Source organism: Solea solea, chromosome 8 (assembly GCF_958295425.1).
Source record: "Solea solea chromosome 8, fSolSol10.1, whole genome shotgun sequence".
NCBI classification, from domain to species: domain Eukaryota; kingdom Metazoa; phylum Chordata; class Actinopteri; order Pleuronectiformes; family Soleidae; genus Solea; species Solea solea.
This window is the reverse complement of record NC_081141.1, coordinates 27,234,367-27,254,856: the sequence shown is the minus strand read 5'-3', so window position 1 is coordinate 27,254,856 and position 20,490 is coordinate 27,234,367. Positions and strand designations below refer to the sequence as shown.

General features: G+C 33.9%; 1 protein-coding gene across 1 annotated transcript in view; it reads left to right on the top strand.

The window, feature by feature from the left end:
- Nucleotides 1-5,550, top strand: part of loxl2b (lysyl oxidase-like 2b) — a 36,780-nt gene extending 31,230 nt beyond the window's left edge. The window contains exons 11-14 of the mRNA XM_058636670.1: nt 929-1,044; nt 1,723-1,859; nt 2,412-2,523; nt 2,797-5,550. Coding sequence (XP_058492653.1) covers nt 929-1,044; nt 1,723-1,859; nt 2,412-2,523; nt 2,797-2,867 — 436 coding nt within the window. The 3' untranslated portion in view covers nt 2,868-5,550. The remainder of the gene's footprint in view (nt 1-928; nt 1,045-1,722; nt 1,860-2,411; nt 2,524-2,796) is intronic.
- The last annotated feature ends 14,940 nt before the right edge of the window (nt 5,551-20,490 follow it).

The window sequence follows — 20,490 nt, the reverse complement described above, 5'->3', positions numbered from 1 at the left end:
TCTTTGCACAATTTGGATGAAAAGACTGACACCTGAGCAGAGTTATCAATGAATCTGTCAAGCAGCAAGAAGAGTTTGCGTGTTCTCCGGGTTCTAAAGTCCAAAAACATGCAGATTTGGGAGGATAAAGTGATAGAGGATGAGATGAATTCATTTGTCCATTGTTTTCTCCATTAATCAAGGATTCGTTTGGTGCCTAAAATATCAGAAAACGTCAGGAAATGTTGATGAAAAGTATTTTTCAAACCTCAAAAATGTCTTGAATGATTCAGTTTGAATGAAATATTCACTTTTAAGAAGCTGAAAAATTAGAAAACTTTAAAAAATAACACTCAAGCTGATGATTTATTTAGTCATGGATTACTGAAAAAGAACCAAGTACAGATTAATTAATATGGGGGGTTTTATGGCTAATGCGGCTGATTCTGTTTTGTTTGGCTGATTTTAATTCTTTCTTTTCTTAAAGATACATCTCAGAACATCTCAAAGTTCTGTGTTTCTGTGTTTCCAGCTTCACTTTTCATTAAAAACAACCTTTAATAAGACAAATGACCTGACCTACAGTATATTCGCTGCTGTAACACACAGTTTCCGGCCAAGATGGCGCTGTTTTGATCGGGATGAGCCGATATTATAGCCAGTATCAGTCCAATCCTGGCTAAAATCACTAAATATAAATTTGTATTTCTTCATTTAGTGACTTTTAAAACTTGGTTACAAGCACAATCGGAGAGAAACAAGTGTGAAATCTTATATAAAGATTCAAATATTTTATTTATCGCAAGTTAAAGAAAAACTTTTCTTTATTTCCTTTTTGATAAACTACAATAATCTCATCTCATTCTTAAACAGGGATTAGACGTATTTGTGTGTGAGTGTTTTGTTTGTTAAACAACCACAAACACATGTGTGTGTTTTGTGTTTGCAGACATTATCACAGCATGGAGGTGTTCACTCACTACGACCTGTACAGTCTCAACGGGACCAAAGTCGCTGAGGGACACAAAGCCAGTTTCTGTCTGGAGGACTCCGAGTGTGATGAAGGTCAGAAAGACACAAATTAACTACAATAATGGGCTTTTAATGCCTCATTTAGCAATATATTTATTTTAACAATGGATTGTGTGACCCAATTTCAAATATAACAAAGTCGTTCATCGAGATTCATTGACTTTTGACATTTTTAAGATAGTCCAACACTAAACATACATTTTGACAATTTACAAGACGTATTTACACACAAAACCACACACAATGACTCTCAATCCAATTATTTTTGCAATATAACCTTGGACAATGATCCCTGAAGAGTTTCTGTAGACTGCAACTAACTTATTATTTTCTTAATCGACTAATCTGTTGAGTATTTTCTCCATTCGAGTAATCGTTTGGTCCATAAATGTCAGTTTTTTCCCCAAATCTTGAAATAATGATGATTCTTAAATGTCTTATTTAGTCCACAAACAAAAAAGATGAACTTTTCAGCATTTCTTTGTTATATGGAGCAAAGAAAGCAGGAAATATTCACACTTAAGAAGCTGACAAATCAGATAAACGTGTTTTAATTATTTAATGAAACTCTCAAACAGAGTCCACCAACCTCCTACAGCATTATATCATTGTTAATGTGGAAAATAATCATATTTAATCCAACATCTGGATTTAATGTGAATGACCGTTAATAAAAGTGCTTATAAATATGTGTTTGTTGTGTTGTTGCAGGGATTGAGAAGAGGTATGAATGTGAGAACTTTGGAGAGCAGGGCATCACCGTGGGCTGCTGGGACACGTACAGACACGACATCGACTGTCAGTGGGTCGACATCAGTGACCTCATACCTGGAGATTATATCTTTCAGGTGACCTTTGACCCACTTTTGTTACTCACATGGCACGGGAATAATACACAACTCCTTATATGGACTTGGTATTCTTCTTCTTAGGTGTTGTTGAGTCAAAGTTATGAGTCATTTTAAATCCCATATTTTTTTTTTAAAGAAAGCGGGCGTAGCAGTAATTACGCAGAAGTCACCGTTTTTATTTTATTTTTGTTGTGTGTGACCTTTGAACTGTGACATTTTTCCAAATTTCACAAATTGAAACAGATTTTTTAAAAACATTTTAGTGCTTTTTGTTTAGAAAGTTGATGAAAATATAAAAAATTCATATTTTCATCAGATTGTCTGTTGGTTGTTGCTGGAAAAAAAGGATACAAGACACTCTATGTTGCACATTCTTATAGCCTCTGTATGTTTTAACGTAATGGAATGTTTAAGAATTAATGACAGTTCGTGGCTCCGCCCCTATTTTAATGTTTTGTAATAATACTTTGCACTTCCAGGCCACCGTTCTTACTTAAAACACCAGAGTGACATTTCATAAACAGCTGTGCTTCTTACTCTTTCTCACAGATCGTGATTAATCCAAACTACGAGGTGCCGGAGTCGGATTACACCAACAATATCGTGAAATGCAGATTCCGTTACAACGGCCAGCGCGTGTGGACGTACGGCTGCCACAACGGTAAGAGCTCGCCGAGCCATGACTCAGCAGAATTTTTTACAAAATAAGTTCATTCAAACTAAATTTGCCAATTCATAGGACGAGTCACTTAATTTAGTTCAAAAGACCTTAATTATTTACTTTTTAAGCTTCATAAATGTGAATATGTTCCGCTTCCTTTGCTCCACTCATTTTGAGTTTTGGCAAACACGGATCAACATTTTTCAACGTTTAACTTTGACATGTGTCAGAGGTGAAAGTGTGTGACTGTGCGTCTGCTCCGCTCCGCTCCAGGTGGCTCAATAAGTCCAGAAACAGAACTGACGTTTCCAGGACTCCTCAACAACCAGGTGACCCACAGGTAAAGACAAAATAAAGCAGAGGAAGAGGAGTTCACTAAAATACGGAGTAAAACTCTTCACAGCTCCACTGGTGGAGGATCTCACCTTCTTGCAAGAAGAACATGGTCCTAGTTTAATTCTCTTTTCCCTTCATTTGTGCAGCAGCAGCAGCTTCTTTTTTTAGTAGAATATTTGATTTCTCCGCCTGTCCAAACAGGACAAACACTTCTTCACCCTCTCACTTCTCTGTGTTTCGAATCTCTTTGACGGGAAGTGGCAGCTACTAAAGTGCAGCTTCTTGTCCCACGACAGCGTTTTTGTTTTGTTTGTTCGGAGCTCCACGTCGGCACAGTTTGGGACATCTGTGTCGCGAAATCATTGATAAACAACAGCACGAATGATTTTCATGTGAAGATAAATGCAGTATTAATCTTCTTCTACACACGATTTCTTATCCTCACAGGTGAGTTTTGAGTTCTGCCTGGTCCAGGCTCAATTTCAGCGTATACACAGAATAAACTAAAGTGTTTTTGTCAATAATTACAGTTCATAAAATTCAGATCATTTTGTGTCCTCTGCCTTTTGTCTAATTGTTCTTTGTCCATAACTCCTTCATTTTCCTATCATATTTCCTATACAATATTTTTGTTTTTGCAAGCTAATCTAAGCTAAGCTTGTGTCTAAAATCTTTACATGTACTGTATTTAAAAAGAGAAACTCAGAATTCTAACTGTAATATCAGAATTGTAAGGGGAAAAAGTCCAGAATCATGAGATTTAAGTCAGAAATTAAATTAAAGTCAGGATTCAGAGAAAAAAAGAAAAAGAGTCAGAATATTGAGGAGAAAAAAGTCAGAATTTTGAGATTTAACTAAAAAGTCCGAATTATAAATATAATCTTGGAGTTCTGAGGAAAAAAGTCAGAGATATGAGATTAAATCAGGATTCAGAGAAAAAAAAGTCAGAATTTAAAATTTAATCAGCTTTATCCGAGGGAAAAAGTCAGACTCATGAGATTAAAGTCAGAATTCTGAGAATAAAAGTCAGAAATATGTGACTATAAAATCAGAATTATAAACATAATCTTGGGATTGTGACGAAAAAACGTCAGAATCATGAGAAAATGTTTTATTTTGTGTCCCCTGCCATTTGTCCTGTTGTTCATAAACTCTTGCTGTGACATGTAGCAATATTTTGTTTTTGCAAGCTAATTTTGAAATCTTTTCACCTACTGTATTTAAAAAGAGAATTTTCCAGCTGCCAGAAGTTTAATCTTTGCTCATCATGTTGATTGATGATGATGATTTCACACGAGTCAAACTCCCTTTGCTTTACAAATACAAAACCTCTGTGTGTTTTTTGTTCTTCAAATTGTTGTAAATGTAAATATTACACACGTTTTCTTCTTTTGCAAAAATGAGCAGCGACATTGTGCGTCTAAAACATCCGTAAACAGTTGTGACCTCACCAAACCAGACTTTAAACAGACTTGAAACCTTTAACCACAGATTATATTGGTATTAATTTACTCTTTCACATAATCCTTCTTGCAAGTTTTATCAGATGTATTCTGTCATTTCCCTGAAAAATAACTGCATATCCTTGAAAGTCTGTACTAAAATGAGAATAAGGGCAGATTTGTGCCAAAATAAGTCCATTTAATTTTACTTTCTTCTTATTATTGTTATTATTTTATAATGTTGTAATCCTAGGAATTCTTGTATTTGTAAAACTGTATATACAGCTTTTAAAATGTGATATTTCCTTTTTATTTTAATTAATTCTAAGTGAAAATGTAAAGTTTTAGGACTTTTATTCAATTTTGACCCAATAATTTGTACTGTCAAGAGGATAGAGGAAACATTTTTTGTGAAAACTTAAGAAGAAAAAAAGAAGAAAGTCTAAATTCTCAGATGAAAGTCAGAATTCTAAATTTAAGCTCCGAACTCGGAGAAAAAAAGGCATAATCTTTGGGAAAAAGTCTGAATTTAATCTCAGAATTCTCAGCAAAAAGTGAAACAGAATTGTAAGATTAAATGTATAATTCTTAGGGGAAAAGTCAAAATTCAGAGAGGAAAGCCAGATTTCAGGAATTCTGAGAAACTGAATTTCGAAGAAAGAAAAGTTAGAATTCGAAATTTAACCCCAGAATTCTGAGAAAAAAATTCAGCAAAAAATAAAGAGTCAGAATTATGAGAATAACGTCAAAATTCTAAATTTAATAGATAGAAATAAAAACTAGTTGTTAAAAATGTTAAAATAGTCTTATATGACACTTCAGTGTCATCTTTCCTTGCGGAGGCACTGTGTTTTCTCTCCATGAGTCTTAATAAGGGACTGTCGTTACATCCTCTCACTGCATCATATTCATTCATTCATTGTCTTTACAAGGAAACAAAAGAGCTGAATTCCATTCTGTCACAGGCACCACCTTTGTGTATTCTAAACACGTTAGTAACGTCTTGCGTTTAAAGTTGAGGTTTTTACACTTGTATGTTTGTACATGTTAGTGTTTTTGAATCCTGTGTAATTGTATTTTAAAGTTTTTACAATGGTGCTATCAAACTGTGGCCCTCTGTTTTCTGAGGGTACATGATTATGTACATGATGATGTATAAGAACAGTTTACAGTGAACTGAGCTTGAGAAACAATGTGTTCAGTTCTAATAAAGGTCAGAGTTACGAAGCAACCAAAGCTTTGCTTTGTTCACTGGTCGTCATTTTTACGTGTTTGTTCAAGTGTTTGTTCCAGATGAGCATATGAAGTCAATGTGCTCTTTCTATATTTAATAGAAGTATTTAAAATGTCATCCAAAATTTGACCAAAAAGTCATACTTTAGTATGATGTCCAAAAAGTCACCAAAAAAACATACTTTGGTATGTCGTCTAAGATTTTGACAAAAAGGTCATACTTTAGTATGATGTCCAAAAAGTCATACTTTAGTATGTCGTCCAAATTTTAACAAAAATTTCATACTTAAGTATGTCGTCCAAATTTTAACAAAAATGTCATACTTAAGTATGTCGTCTAAATTTTGACAAAAAAGTCATACTTTATTATGTCGTCCAAAAAGTCACAGAAAAGTCTACTTTAATGTCGTCCAAATTTTGACAAAAAAGTCACAATTTAGTATGTCGTCCAAAAAGTCACCAAAAACTCATACTTTAGTATGTCGTCCAAAATGTGACAAAAAAGTCATAGGTGAGTATATCGTCCAAAATTTGACGAAAAAGTCATAGGTTAGCATGTTGTCCAAAATGTGACAAAAAAGTCATACTTTAGTATGTCGTCCAAAAAGTCACCAAAAACTCATACTTTAGTATGTCGTCCAAAATGTGACAAAAAAGTCATACTTTAGGGTGATGTCCTAAAAATCACCAAAAAGTCATACTTAAGTATGTCGTCCAAATTTTGAACAAAAATTTCATACTTAAGTATGTCGTCCAAATTTTAACAAAAATGTTATACTTAAGTATGTCGTCTAAATTTTGACAAAAAAGTCATACTTTAGTATGTCGTCCAAAAAGTCACAGAAAAGTCTACTTTAATGTCGTCCAAATTTTGACGAAAAAGTCATAGGTTAGCATGTTGTCCAAAATGTGACAAAAAAGTCATACTTTAGGGTGATGTCCTAAAAATCACCAAACAGTCATACTTTGGTAAGTCGTCCAAAATGTGACAAAAACGTCATAGGTTAGTATGTCATCAAAATCGGTCAAAAAAGTCATAGTATAGTATGACGTTCAAAATCGGTCAAAAAAGTCATAGTATAGTATGACGTTCAAAATTGGTCAAAAAGGTCATAGTATAGTATGTATCCAAGATTGGTCAAAAAAGTCATACTATAGTATGACGTCCAAAATGTGACAAAAAAGTCATAGGTTAGTATGACGTCCAAATGTGACTAGAGAGCACTTGTTCCAACCAGGGCTTGAACCTGGATCTTGTGTGTCAAAGGCAAGAGTACTAACCACCACACCAACAATGTTGACAGAAGACATAGTATGATGTCACCAAAACACCATAGTATAGTATGTTGTCCAAAATGTGACAAAAAAGTCATAGTATAGTATGTTGTCCAAAATTTGACAAAAAAGTCATAGGTTAGTATGTCGTCCAAAATGTGACAAAAAAGTCATACTTGAATATGTCGTCCAAATTTTGACAAAAAAGTCATACTTTAGTATGTCGTCCAAAAAGTCACAGAAAAGTCATACTTTAATATGTCGTCCAAATTTTGACAAAAAAGTCATACTTTAGTATGTCGTCCAAAAAGTCACCAAAAACTCATACTTTAGTATGTTGTCCAAAATGTGACAAAAAACTCATACTTTAGTATGTCGTCCAAAATGTGACAAAAATTTCATACTTAAGTATGTCGTCCAAATTTTAACAAAAATGTCATACTTTAGTATGTCGTCCAAAGGGTGACAAAAAAGTCATAGGTGAGTATATCGTCCAAAATTTGACGAAAAAGTCATAGGTTAGCATGTTGTCCAAAATGTGACAAAAAAGTCATACTATAGTGTGTTGTCCAAAATGTGACAAAAAACTCATACTTTAGTATGTCGTCCAAAATGTGACAAAAATTTCATACTTAAGTATGTCGTCCAAATTTTAACAAAAATGTCATACTTTAGTATGTCGTCCAAAGGGTGACAAAAAAGTCATAGGTGAGTATATCGTCCAAAATTTGACGAAAAAGTCATAGGTTAGCATGTTGTCCAAAATGTGACAAAAAAGTCATACTATAGTGTGTTGTCCAAAATGTGACAAAAAACTCATACTTTAGTATGTCGTCCAAAATGTGACAAAAATTTCATACTTAAGTATGTCGTCCAAATTTTAACAAAAATGTCATACTTTAGTATGTCGTCCAAAGGGTGACAAAAAAGTCATAGGTGAGTATATCGTCCAAAATTTGACGAAAAAGTCATAGGTTAGCATGTTGTCCAAAATGTGACAAAAAAGTCATACTATAGTGTGTTGTCCAAAATTTGACAAAAAAAGTCATAGGTTAGTATGTCGTCCAAAATGGGTCAAAAAAGTCATAGGTAAGTATGTCGTCCAAAATGTGACAAATAAGTCATAGTATAGTATGTCGTCCAAAATCGGTCAAAAAAGTCATAGTATAGTATGACGTCCAAAATCAGTCAAAAAAGTCATGGTATAGTATGTCGTCCAAAATGTGACAAAAAAGTCATACTATAGTATGTTGTCCAAAATTTGACAAAAAAGTCATAGGTTAGTATGTCGTCCAAAATGGGTCAAAAAAGTCATAGGTAAGTATGTCGTCCAAAATTTGACAAAAAAGTCATAGGTTAGTATGTCGTCCAAAATGGGTCAAAAAAGTCATAGGTAAGTATGTCGTCCAAAATGTGACAAAAAAGTCATAGTATAGTATGTCGTCCAAAATCGGTCAAAAAAGTCATAGTATAGTATGACGTCCAAGATTGGTCAAAAAAGTCATACTATAGTATGTCGTCCAAAATGTGACAAAAAAGTCATAGGTTACTATGTCGTCCAAAATGTGACAAAAAAAGTCTACGTTAGTATGTCGTCCAAAATCGGTCAAAAAGTCATAGTATAGTATGACGTCCAAAATCAGTCAAAAAAGTCATGGTATAGTATGTCGTCCGAAATGTGACAAAAAAGTCATAGGTTAGTATGTCGTCCAAAATGTGACAAAAAAGTCATAGGTTAGTATATCATCAAAATCGGTCAAAAAAGTCATAGTATAGTATGACGTTCAAAATCGGTCAAAAAAGTCATAGTATAGTATGACGTTGAAAATTGGTCAAAAAGGTCATAGTATAGTATGTATCCAAGATTGGTCAAAAAAGTCATACTATAGTATGACGTCCAAAATGTGACAAAAAAGTCATAGGTTAGTATGACGTCCAAATGTGACTAGAGAGCACTTGTTCCAACCAGGGCTTGAACCTGGATCTTGTGTGTCAAAGGCAAGAGTACTAACCACCACACCAACAATGTTGACAGAAGACATAGTATGATGTCACCAAAACACCATAGTATAGTATGTTGTCCAAAATGTGACAAAAAAGTCATAGGTTAGTATGTCGTCCAAAAAGTCACAGAAAAGTCATACTTTATATGTCGTCCAAATTTTGACAAAAAACTCATACTTTAGTATGTCGTCCAAAATGTGACAAAAATTTCATACTTAAGTATGTCGTCCAAATTTTAACAAAAATGTCATACTTTAGTATGTCGTCCAAAGGGTGACAAAAAAGTCATAGGTGAGTATATCGTCCAAAATTTGACGAAAGTCATAGGTTAGCATGTTGTCCAAAATGTGACAAAAAAGTCATACTATAGTGTGTTGTCCAAAATTTGACAAAAAAAGTCATAGGTTAGTATGTCGTCCAAAATGGGTCAAAAAAGTCATAGGTAAGTATGTCGTCCAAAATGTGACAAAAAAGTCATAGTATAGTATGTCGTCCAAAATCGGTCAAAAAAGTCATAGTATAGTATGACGTCCAAAATCAGTCAAAAAAGTCATGGTATAGTATGTCGTCCAAAATGTGACAAAAAAGTCATAGGTTAGTATGTCGTCCAAAATGTGACAAAAAAGTCATAGGTTAGTATGTCATCAAAATCGGTCAAAAAAGTCATAGTATAGTATGACGTTCAAAATCGGTCAAAAAAGTCATAGTATAGTATGTCGTCCAAAATGTGACAAAAGTCATACTTTAGTATGTCATCCAAAATGTGACAAAAAAGTCTTACTTTAGTATATCGTCCAAAATCGGTGAAAAAAGTCATAGTATAGTATGACGTCCAAAATCGGTCAAAAAAGTCATAGGTTAGTATGTCGTCCAAAATTTGAAAAAAAGTCATACTATAGTATGTTGTCCAAAATTTGACAAAAAAGTCATAGGTTAGTATGTCGTCCAAAATGGGTCAAGAAAGTCATAGTATAGTTTGTCGTCCAAAATGTGACCAAAAAGTCATAGGTTAGTATGTCGTCCAAAATGTGACAAAAAAGTCATACTATAGTATGTTGTCCAAAATTTGACAAAAAAGTCATAGGTTAGTATGTCGTCCAAAATGGGTCAAAAAAGTCATAGTATAGTATGTCGTCCAAAATGTGACGAAAAAGTCATAGTATATATAGTATGTCGTCCAAAATCGGTCAAAAAAGTCATAGTATAGTATGACGTTCAAAATCGGTCAAAAAAGTCATAGTATAGTATGACGTCCAAAATCGGTCAAGAAAGTCATAGTATAGTATGTCTTCCAAAATGCTTGCAGAAATGTACCAACCAGGGATTGAACCTTGACTTTCTTGTTCCAAGGGCATGTGTGCTAACCACTACACTAAACACATAGATCCTTTCCTTAAGATGTCCTCCTTTATGACACCAACACGTCATAGTATAGTATGTCGTCCAAAATCGGTGAAAAACGTCATAGTATAGTACGTCGTCCAAAATGTGACAAAAAACTCATAGGTTAGTATGTCGTCCAAAATGGGTCAAAAAAGTCATACTTTAGTATGTCGTCCAAAATCGGTGAAATAAATCATAGTATAGTATGACGTCCAAAATCGGTGAAAAAGTCATAGTATAGTATGTCGTCCAAAATCGGTCAAAAAAGTCATAGTATAGTATGTCGTCCAAAATCGGTCAAAAATGCCATAGTATAGTATGTCGTCCAAAATCGGTCAAAAACGTCATAGTATAGTATGACGTCCAAGATTGGTCAAAAAAGTCATAGGTTACTATGTCGTCCAAAATGTGACAAAAAAGTCATAGGTTAGTATGTCGTCCAAAATGTGACAAAAGTCATACTTTAGTATGTCATCCAAAATGTGACAAAAAAGTCATACTTTAGTATGTCGTCCAAAATCGGTGAAAAAAGTCATAGTATAGTATGACGTCCAAAATCGGTGAAAAAGTCATAGTATAGTATGTCGTCCAAAATCGGTCAAAAAAGTCATAGGTTAGTATGTCGTCCAAAATTTGAAAAAAAGTCATAGGTTAGTATGACGTCCAAGATTGGTCAAAAAAGTCATAGGTTACTATGTCGTCCAAAATGTGACAAAAAAGTCATAGGTTAGTATGTCGTCCAAAATGTGACAAAAGTCATACTTTAGTATGTCATCCAAAATGTGACAAAAAAGTCATACTTTAGTATGTCGTCCAAAATCGGTGAAAAAAGTCATAGTATAGTATGACGTCCAAAATCGGTGAAAAAGTCATAGTATAGTATGTCGTCCAAAATCAGTCAAAAAAGTCATAGGTTAGTATGTCGTCCAAAATTTGAAAAAAAGTCATAGGTTAGTATGACGTTCAAAATCGGTCAAAAAAGTCATAGTATAGTATGTCATCCAAAATGGGTCAAGAAAGTCATAGTATAGTATGTCGTCCAAAATGTGACAAAAAAGTCATACTATAGTATGTTGTTCAAAATTTGACAAAAAAGTCATAGGTTAGTATGTCGTCCAAAATGGGTCAAAAAAGTCATAGGTTAGTATGTCGTCCAAAATGTGACAAAAAAGTCATAGTATAGTATGTCGTCCAAAATCGGTCAAAAAAGTCATAGTATAGTATGACGTCCAAAATCGGTCAAAAAAGTCATAGTATAGTATGTCGTCCAAAATGGGTCAAGAAAGTCATAGTATAGTTTGTCGTCCAAAATGTCACCAAAAAGTCATACTATAGTATGTCGTCCAAAATGTGACAAAAAAGTCACAGTATAGTATGTTGTCCAAAATTTGACAAAAACGTCATAGGTTAGTATGTCGTCCAAAATGGGTCAAAAAAGTCATAGTATAGTATGTCGTCCAAAATGTGACGGAAAAGTCATAGTATAGTATGTCGTCCAAAATCGGTCAAAAAAGTCATAGTATAGTATGACGTTCAAAATCGGTCAAAAAAGTCATAGTATAGTATGACGTCCAAGATTGGTCAAAAAAGTCATACTATAGTATGACGTCCAAAATGTGACAAAAAAGTCATAGGTTAGTATGTCGTCCAAAATGTGACGAAAAAGTCATAGTATAGTATGTCGTCCAAAATCGGTCAAGAAAGTCATAGTATAGTATGTCTTCCAAAACGCTTGCAGAAATGTTCCAACCAGGGATTGAACATTGACTTTCTTGTTCCAAGGGCATGTGTGCTAACCACTACACTAAACACATAGATCCTTTCCTTAAGATGTCCTCCTTAATGACACCAACACGTCAAAATGGGTCAAAAAAGTCATAGTATAGTATGTCATCCAAAATTGGTCAAAAAAGTCATAGTATAGTATGTCGTCCAAAATGGGTCAAAAAAGTCATAGTATAGTACGTCGTCCAAAATGGGTCAAGAAAGTCATAGTATAGTATGTCATCCAAAATGTGACAAAAAAGTCATACTATAGTATGTTGTTCAAAATTTGACAAAAAAGTCATAGGTTAGTATGTCGTCCAAAATGGGTCAAAAAAGTCATAGTATAGTATGTCGTCCAAAATGTGACGAAAAAGTCATAGTATAGTATGTCGTCCAAAATTGGTCAAAAAAGTCATAGTATAGTATGACGTTCAAAATCGGTCAAAAAAGTCATAGTATAGTATGACGTCCAAGATCGGTCAAGAAAGTCATAGTATAGTTTGTCGTCCAAAATGTGACCAAAAAGTCATACTATAGTATGTCGTCCAAAATTTGAAAAAAAGTCATAGGTTAGTATGTCGTCCAAAATGTGACGAAAAAGTCATAGTATAGTATGTCGTCCAAAATCGGTCAAGAAAGTCATAGTATAGTATGTCTTCCAAAACGCTTGCAGAAATGTTCCAACCAGGGATTGAACATTGACTTTCTTGTTCCAAGGGCATGTGTGCTAACCACTACACTAAACACATAGATCCTTTCCTTAAGATGTCCTCCTTAATGACACCAACACGTCAAAATGGGTCAAAAAAGTCATAGTATAGTATGTCATCCAAAATTGGTCAAAAAAGTCATAGTATAGTATGTCGTCCAAAATGGGTCAAAAAAGTCATAGTATAGTACGTCGTCCAAAATGGGTCAAGAAAGTCATAGTATAGTATGTCATCCAAAATGTGACAAAAAAGTCATACTATAGTATGTTGTTCAAAATTTGACAAAAAAGTCATAGGTTAGTATGTCGTCCAAAATGGGTCAAAAAAGTCATAGTTTAGTATGTCGTCCAAAATGTGACGAAAAAGTCATAGTATAGTATGTCGTCCAAAATTGGTCAAAAAAGTCATAGTATAGTATGACGTTCAAAATCGGTCAAAAAAGTCATAGTATAGTATGACGTCCAAGATCGGTCAAGAAAGTCATAGTATAGTTTGTCGTCCAAAATGTGACCAAAAAGTCATACTATAGTATGTCGTCCAAAATTTGAAAAAAAGTCATAGGTTAGTATGTCGTCCAAAATGTGACAAAAAAGTCATAGTATAGTATGTTGTCCAAAATTTGACAAAAACGTCATAGGTTAGTATGTCGTCCAAAATGTGACAAAAAAGTCATACTATAGTATGTTGTCCAAAATTTGACAAAAAAGTCATAGGTTAGTATGTCGTCCAAAATGGGTAAAAAAAGTCATAGTATAGTATGTCGTCCAAAATGTGACGGAAAAGTCATAGTATAGTATGTCGTCCAAAATCGGTCAAAAAAGTCATAGTATAGTATGACGGCCAAGATTGGTCAAAAAAGTCATAGTATAGTATGACGTCCAAAATGTGACAAAAAAGTCATAGGTTAGTATGCCGTCCAAAATGTGACGAAAAAGTCATAGTATAGTATGTCGTCCAAAATCGGTCAAGAAAGTCATAGTATAGTATGTCTTCCAAAATGCTTGCAGAAATGTTCCAACCAGGGATTGAACCTTGACTTTCTTGTTCCAAGGGCATGTGTGCTAACCACTACACTAAACACATAGATCCTTTCCTTAAGATGTCCTCCTTTATGACACCAACACGTCATAGTATAGTATGTCGTCCAAAATGTGACAAAAAAGTCATAGGTTAGTATGTCGTCCAAAATGGGTCAAAAAAGTCATACTTTAGTATGTCGTCCAAAATCGGTGAAATAAATCATAGTATAGTATGACGTCCAAAATCGGTGAAAAAGTCATAGTATAGTATGTCGTCCAAAATCGGTCAAAAAAGTCATAGTATAGTATGACGTCCAAGATTGGTCAAAAAAGTCATAGGTTACTATGTCGTCCAAAATGTGACAAAAAAGTCATAGGTTAGTATGTCGTCCAAAATGTGACAAAAGTCATACTTTAGTATGTCATCCAAAATGTGACAAAAAAGTCATACTTTAGTATGTCGTCCAAAATCGGTGAAAAAAGTCATAGTATAGTATGACGTCCAAAATCGGTGAAAAAGTCATAGTATAGTATGTCGTCCAAAATCGGTCAAAAAAGTCATAGGTTAGTATGTCGCCCAAAATTTGAAAAAAAGTCATAGGTTAGTATGACGTCCAAGATTGGTCAAAAGAGTCATAGGTTACTATGTCGTCCAAAATGTGACAAAAAAGTCATAGGTTAGTATGTCGTCCAAAATGTGACAAAAGTCATACTTTAGTATGTCATCCAAAATGTGACAAAAAAGTCATACTTTAGTATGTCGTCCAAAATCGGTGAAAAAAGTCATAGTATAGTATGACGTCCAAAATCGGTGAAAAAGTCATAGTATAGTATGTCGTCCAAAATCGGTCAAAAAAGTCATAGGTTAGTATGTCGTCCAAAATTTGAAAAAAAGTCATAGGTTAGTATGACGTTCAAAATCGGTCAAAAAAGTCATAGTATAGTATGTCGTCCAAAATGGGTCAAGAAAGTCATAGTATAGTATGTCGTCCAAAATGTGACAAAAAAGTCATACTATAGTATGTCGTCCAAAATGTGACGAAAAAGTCATAGTATAGTATGTCGTCCAAAATCGGTCAAGAAAGTCATAGTATAGTATGTCTTCCAAAATGCTTGCAGAAATGTTCCAACCAGGGATTGAACCTTGACTTTCTTGTTCCAAGGGCATGTGTGCTAACCACTACACTAAACACATAGATCCTTTCCTTAAGATGTCCTCCTTTATGACACCAACACGTCATAGTATAGTATGTCGTCCAAAATGTGACAAAAAAGTCATAGGTTAGTATGTCGTCCGAAATGGGTCAAAAAAGTCATACTTTAGTATGTCGTCCAAAATCGGTGAAATAAATCATAGTATAGTATGACGTCCAAAATCGGTGAAAAAGTCATAGTATAGTATGTCGTCCAAAATCGGTCAAAAAAGTCATAGTATAGTATGTCGTCCAAAATCGGTCAAAAATGCCATAGTATAGTATGTCTTCCAAAATCGGTCAAAAAAGTCATAGTATAGTATGTCGTCCAAAATCGGTCAAAAACGTCATAGTATAGTATGTCGTCCAAAATCGGTCAAAAAAGTCATTGTATAGTATGACGTTCAAAATCGGTCAAAAAAGTCATAGTATAGTATGACGTCCAAGATTGGTCAAAAAAGTCATAGGTTACTATGTCGTCCAAAATGTGACAAAAAAGTCATAGGTTAGTATGTCGTCCAAAATGTGACAAAAGTCATACTTTAGTATGTCATCCAAAATGTGACAAAAGTCATACTTTAGTATGTCATCCAAAATGTGACAAAAAAGTCATACTTTAGTATGTCGTCCAAAATCGGTCAAAAAAGTCATAGTATAGTATGTCGTCCAAAATCGTACAAAAAAGTCATAGTATAGTACGTCGTCCAAAATGGGTCAAGAAAGTCATAGTATAGTATGTCGTCCAAAATGTGACAAAAAAGTCATACTATAGTATGTTGTTCAAAATTTGACAAAAAAGTCATAGGTTAGTATGTCGTCCAAAATGGGTCAAAAAAGTCATAGTATAGTATGTCGTCCAAAATGTGACGAAAAAGTCATAGTATAGTATGTCGTCCAAAATCGGTCAAAAAAGTCATAGTATAGTATGACGTTCAAAATCGGTCAAAAAAGTCATAGTATAGTATGACGTCCAAGATCGGTCAAAAAAGTCATAGTATAGTATGTCGTCCAAAATGGGTCAAGAAAGTCATAGTATAGTTTGTCGTCCAAAATGTGACCAAAAAGTCATACTATAGTATGTCGTCCAAAATGTGACAAAAAAGTCATAGTATAGTATGTTGTCCAAAATTTGACAAAAACGTCATAGGTTAGTATGACGTCCAAAATGTGACAAAAAAGTCATAGGTTAGTATGTCGTCCAAAATGTGACGAAAAAGTCATAGTATAGTATGTCGTCCAAAATCGGTCAAGAAAGTCATAGTATAGTATGTCTTCCAAAGCACTTGCAGAAATGTTCCAACCAGGGATTGAACCTTGACTTTCTTGTTCCAAGGGCATGTGTGCTAACCACTACACTAAACACATAGATCCTTTCCTTAAGATGTCCTCCTTAATGACACCAACACGTCATAGTATAGTACGTCATCCAAAATCGGTCAAAAAAGTCATAGTATAGTATGTTGTCCAAAATCGGTCAAAGAAGTCATAGTATAGTATGTCATCCAAAATCGGTGAAAAACGTCATAGTATAGTATGTCGTCCAAAATCGGTGAAAAACGTCATAGTATAGTATGTCGTCCAAAATCGGTCAAAAAAGTCATACTATCGTATGTCGTCCAAAATGTGACAAAGAAGTCATAGTATAGTATGTCGTCCAAAATGTGACAAAAAAGTCATAGGTTAGTATGTCGTCCAAAATTTGACAAAAAAAGTCATAGGTTAGTATGTGGTCCAAAATGTGACAAAAAAGTCATAGGTTAGTATGTCGTCCTAAATCGGTCAAAAAAGTCATAGTATTGTATGTCGTCCTAAATCGGTCAAAAAAGTCATAGTATTGTATGTCGTCCAAAATGGGTCAAAAAAGTCATAGTATAGCATGACGTCCAAAATGTGACAAAAAAGTCATAGGTTAGTATGTCGTCCAAAATCGATCAAAAAAGTCATACTATAGTATGTCGTCCAAAATGTGACAAAGAAGTCATAGTATAGTATGTCGTCCAAAATGTGACAAAAAATTCATAGTATAGTATGTCGTCCAAAATTTGACAAGAATGTCATAGGTTAGTATGTCGTCCAAAATGGGTCAAAAAAGTCATAGTATAGCATGACGTCCAAAATCGGTCAAAAACGTCATAGTATAGTATGTTGTCCAAAATCGGTCAAAAAAGTCATAGTATAGTATGTCATCCAAAATCGGTCAAAAACGTCATAGTATAGTACGTCGTCCAAAATGTGACAAAAAAGTCATAGGTTAGTATGTCGTCCAAAATCGGTCAAAAAAGTCATAGTATAGTATGTCGTCCAAAATCGTACAAAAAAGTCATAGTATAGTATCTCGTCCAAAATGTGACAAAAGAGTCATAGGTTAGTATGTCGTCCAAAATCGGTCAAAAAAGTCATAGTATTGTATGACGTCCAAAATGTGACAAAAAAGTCATAGGTTAGTATGTTGTCCAAAATCGGTCAAAAAAGTCATACTATAGTATGTCGTCCAAAATGTGACAAAGAAGTCATAGTATAGTATGTCGTCCAAAATGTGACAAAAAAGTCATAGGTTAGTATGTCGTCCAAAATTGTAACAAAAAAAGTCATAGGTTAGTATGTGGTCCAAAATGTGACAAAAAAGTCATAGGTTAGTATGTCGTCCAAAATCGGTCAAAAAAGTCATAGTATTGTATGTCGTCCAAAATGGGTCAAAAAAGTCATAGTATAGCATGACGTCCAAAATGTGACAAAAAAGTCATAGGTTAGTATGTCGTCCAAAATTTTCCAAAAAAGTCATAGTATAGTATGTCGTCCAAAATTGGTCAAAAAGTCATAGTATAGTACGTCGTCCAAAATCGGTCAAAAAAGTCATAGTATAGTATGTCGTCCAAAGTCGGACAAAAAAGTCATAGTTTAGTATGTCGTCCAAAATGTGACAAAAAAGTCATAGGTTAGTATGTCGTCCAAAATCGGTCAAAAAAGTCATACTATCGTATGTCGTCCAAAATGTGACAAAGAAGTCATAGTATAGTATGTCGTCCAAAATGTGACAAAAAAGTCATAGGTTAGTATGTCGTCCAAAATTTGACAAAAAAAGTCATAGGTTAGTATGTGGTCCAAAATGTGACAAAAAAGTCATAGGTTAGTATGTCGTCCTAAATCGGTCAAAAAAGTCATAGTATTGTATGTCGTCCAAAATGAGTTAAAAAAGTCATAGTATAGCATGACGTCCAAAATGTGACAAAAAAGTCATAGGTTAGTATGTCGTCCAAAATCGATCAAAAAAGTCATACTATAGTATGTCGTCCAAAATGTGACAAAGAAGTCATAGTATAGTATGTCGTCCAAAATGTGACAAAAAATTCATAGTATAGTATGTCGTCCAAAATTTGACAAGAATGTCATAGGTTAGTATGTCGTCCAAAATCGGTCAAAAAAGTCATAGTATTGTATGTCGTCCAAAATGGGTCAAAAAAGTCATAGTATAGCATGACGTCCAAAATCGGTCAAAAAAGTCATAGTATAGTATGTCGTCCAAAATCGGTCAAAAAAGTCATAGTATAGTATGTCGTCCAAAATCGGTCAAAAAAGTCATAGTATAGTATGTCGTCCAAAATGTGACAAAAAAGTCATAGGTTAGTATGTCGTCCAAAATTTGACAAAAAAGTCATAGGTTAGTACGTGGTCCAAAATGTGACAAAAAAGTCATAGGTTAGTATGTCGTCCAAAATCGGTCAAAAAAGTCATAGTATATAGTATGTCGTTTAAAATTTGACAAAAAAGTCATACTTTAGTATGTTGTCCAAAAAGTCACCAAAAAGTCATAGTTTAGTATGTCGTCCAAAAGTCACAGGTTACTATGCTGTCCAACATGTAACAACAAAACAACATGTTTCAAAGTGACAACGAGCCCCAGTGGCCTAATGCATTGAAAAAATTGTTAGTTGGAGCCATAACTTCGACAAATGGTTCCTGTTAGATTTCCTCTTCTGTTGAAACAGCATTTATATGATATAAATTCACTTATTTTAAGAATCTGAGGATGTCAGGAGTCAAAATATAACTGGGGATGTGCATCTAATAAGTGTCCATGTTTATATTTACAGTCTATTCCTCAATACATTGAAAAACTCTTCCTGAATTCTTTAAAAATAAGAGTTATATAAAAGAAAACACGGGTCTCTAAAATACTGATGATTATAATTATAAATTGAAGTAGTGTTCCCGTGGTGAAACAGACTTTTGACTTTAGTTTTAGACCTGGAATTTTTTTTTATTTTATTTTTTTTTAAATGCACTACTCTAGGCTTATTCTATTTTACTCCATTTACTTTACTTGTCTATTAAATGTTCACAGTTTGCATAAAGAGTCTACAAACTACAAACAAAAAACTAACTAATAAATTCAAAAATATGATGATTTAGGAGCTGTTTATGCTTATAAAGAGAGTTCAACAGGAGTCTAAACTGGTGCAACACTGACCTCTGGTGGCCAAAAACACAACTTACATTATTTTATTTTTAACCTGTGAACTCTGCTGGAACATATCCCAGAATGCACTGTGGTAAAAAATTCTTTCTTTGTGAAATAAAAAACTGAAAACACAAACGCAGCTGCTTCACGTAAACAACACGAGACGTTCAAACACACACTGATCTCATTTCAAAGGCCACAGTCACAGAGGGCGGATGTTTACAGGCCAGAGAAACATCCCATAAACCAACAAGGCCAACGAATTACGGTTGTCATGAGTACAGTCATCGAGGAGCGACGTGGTCAAAACTGCTTCTTCACCTTTAGGTGATCTTCAAATGACAGCGAAGCCACGCCCACACGTTTGTCTTAGGCTGTACGTTCAACTAGAAGGATCAGGATGAAGAGGAAGAGGAGGAAGACAATGTGTCAGTGCTGCTGCTCAGAATGACATCACAGGTTTAAACACATGTTCTGTAGTTTCATTAACTTCATACACGTGAAGTAATAATCTGTTCGATCTGGAACATTTGTGCTTGATTTTTGATTCATAATGAAGTTTATTTAAGACTGAAATCAGAGCGTGTAGAAGAATCACACACACACTTACACACTGTTGTTGGATATAAATGCATGCGTTTTACAAAGGGAACATACATCACGTTTACTTTAGAATTTTTATTCTTTACTATACTATGAAATATTTTTTTTTTCATCATACTAAGACGTATTTTTATTACTATATATATATATATATATTTTTTTTTACCAGATTGTGTTGTTGTCTAACTATAGTTTGAAATATTTTTCTTTCCATATTATAAAATGGTTTGCTTACCACACTGTGACTTATATGTGTCTAACTATAGTGTTAAATATAATAATTCACTACGACACATTTTCTTCTTGACTATATAATGCATTTTTTCTTATTATACTTTGCCATGTTTTTTTACATTTTACTATATTTTTTTCCCCCTTACTATATTATGACATATTTTATCTATTACTATAACATTTCTGCTTACATCAAATTTTGTGCTTACATCTCATGTAATTTCATGTTTCACTATATTATTTCATTTACATTTTTATTTGTATAGCAGATAAATCACAACATACATAATCTAAGGGCTCTTTACAAAG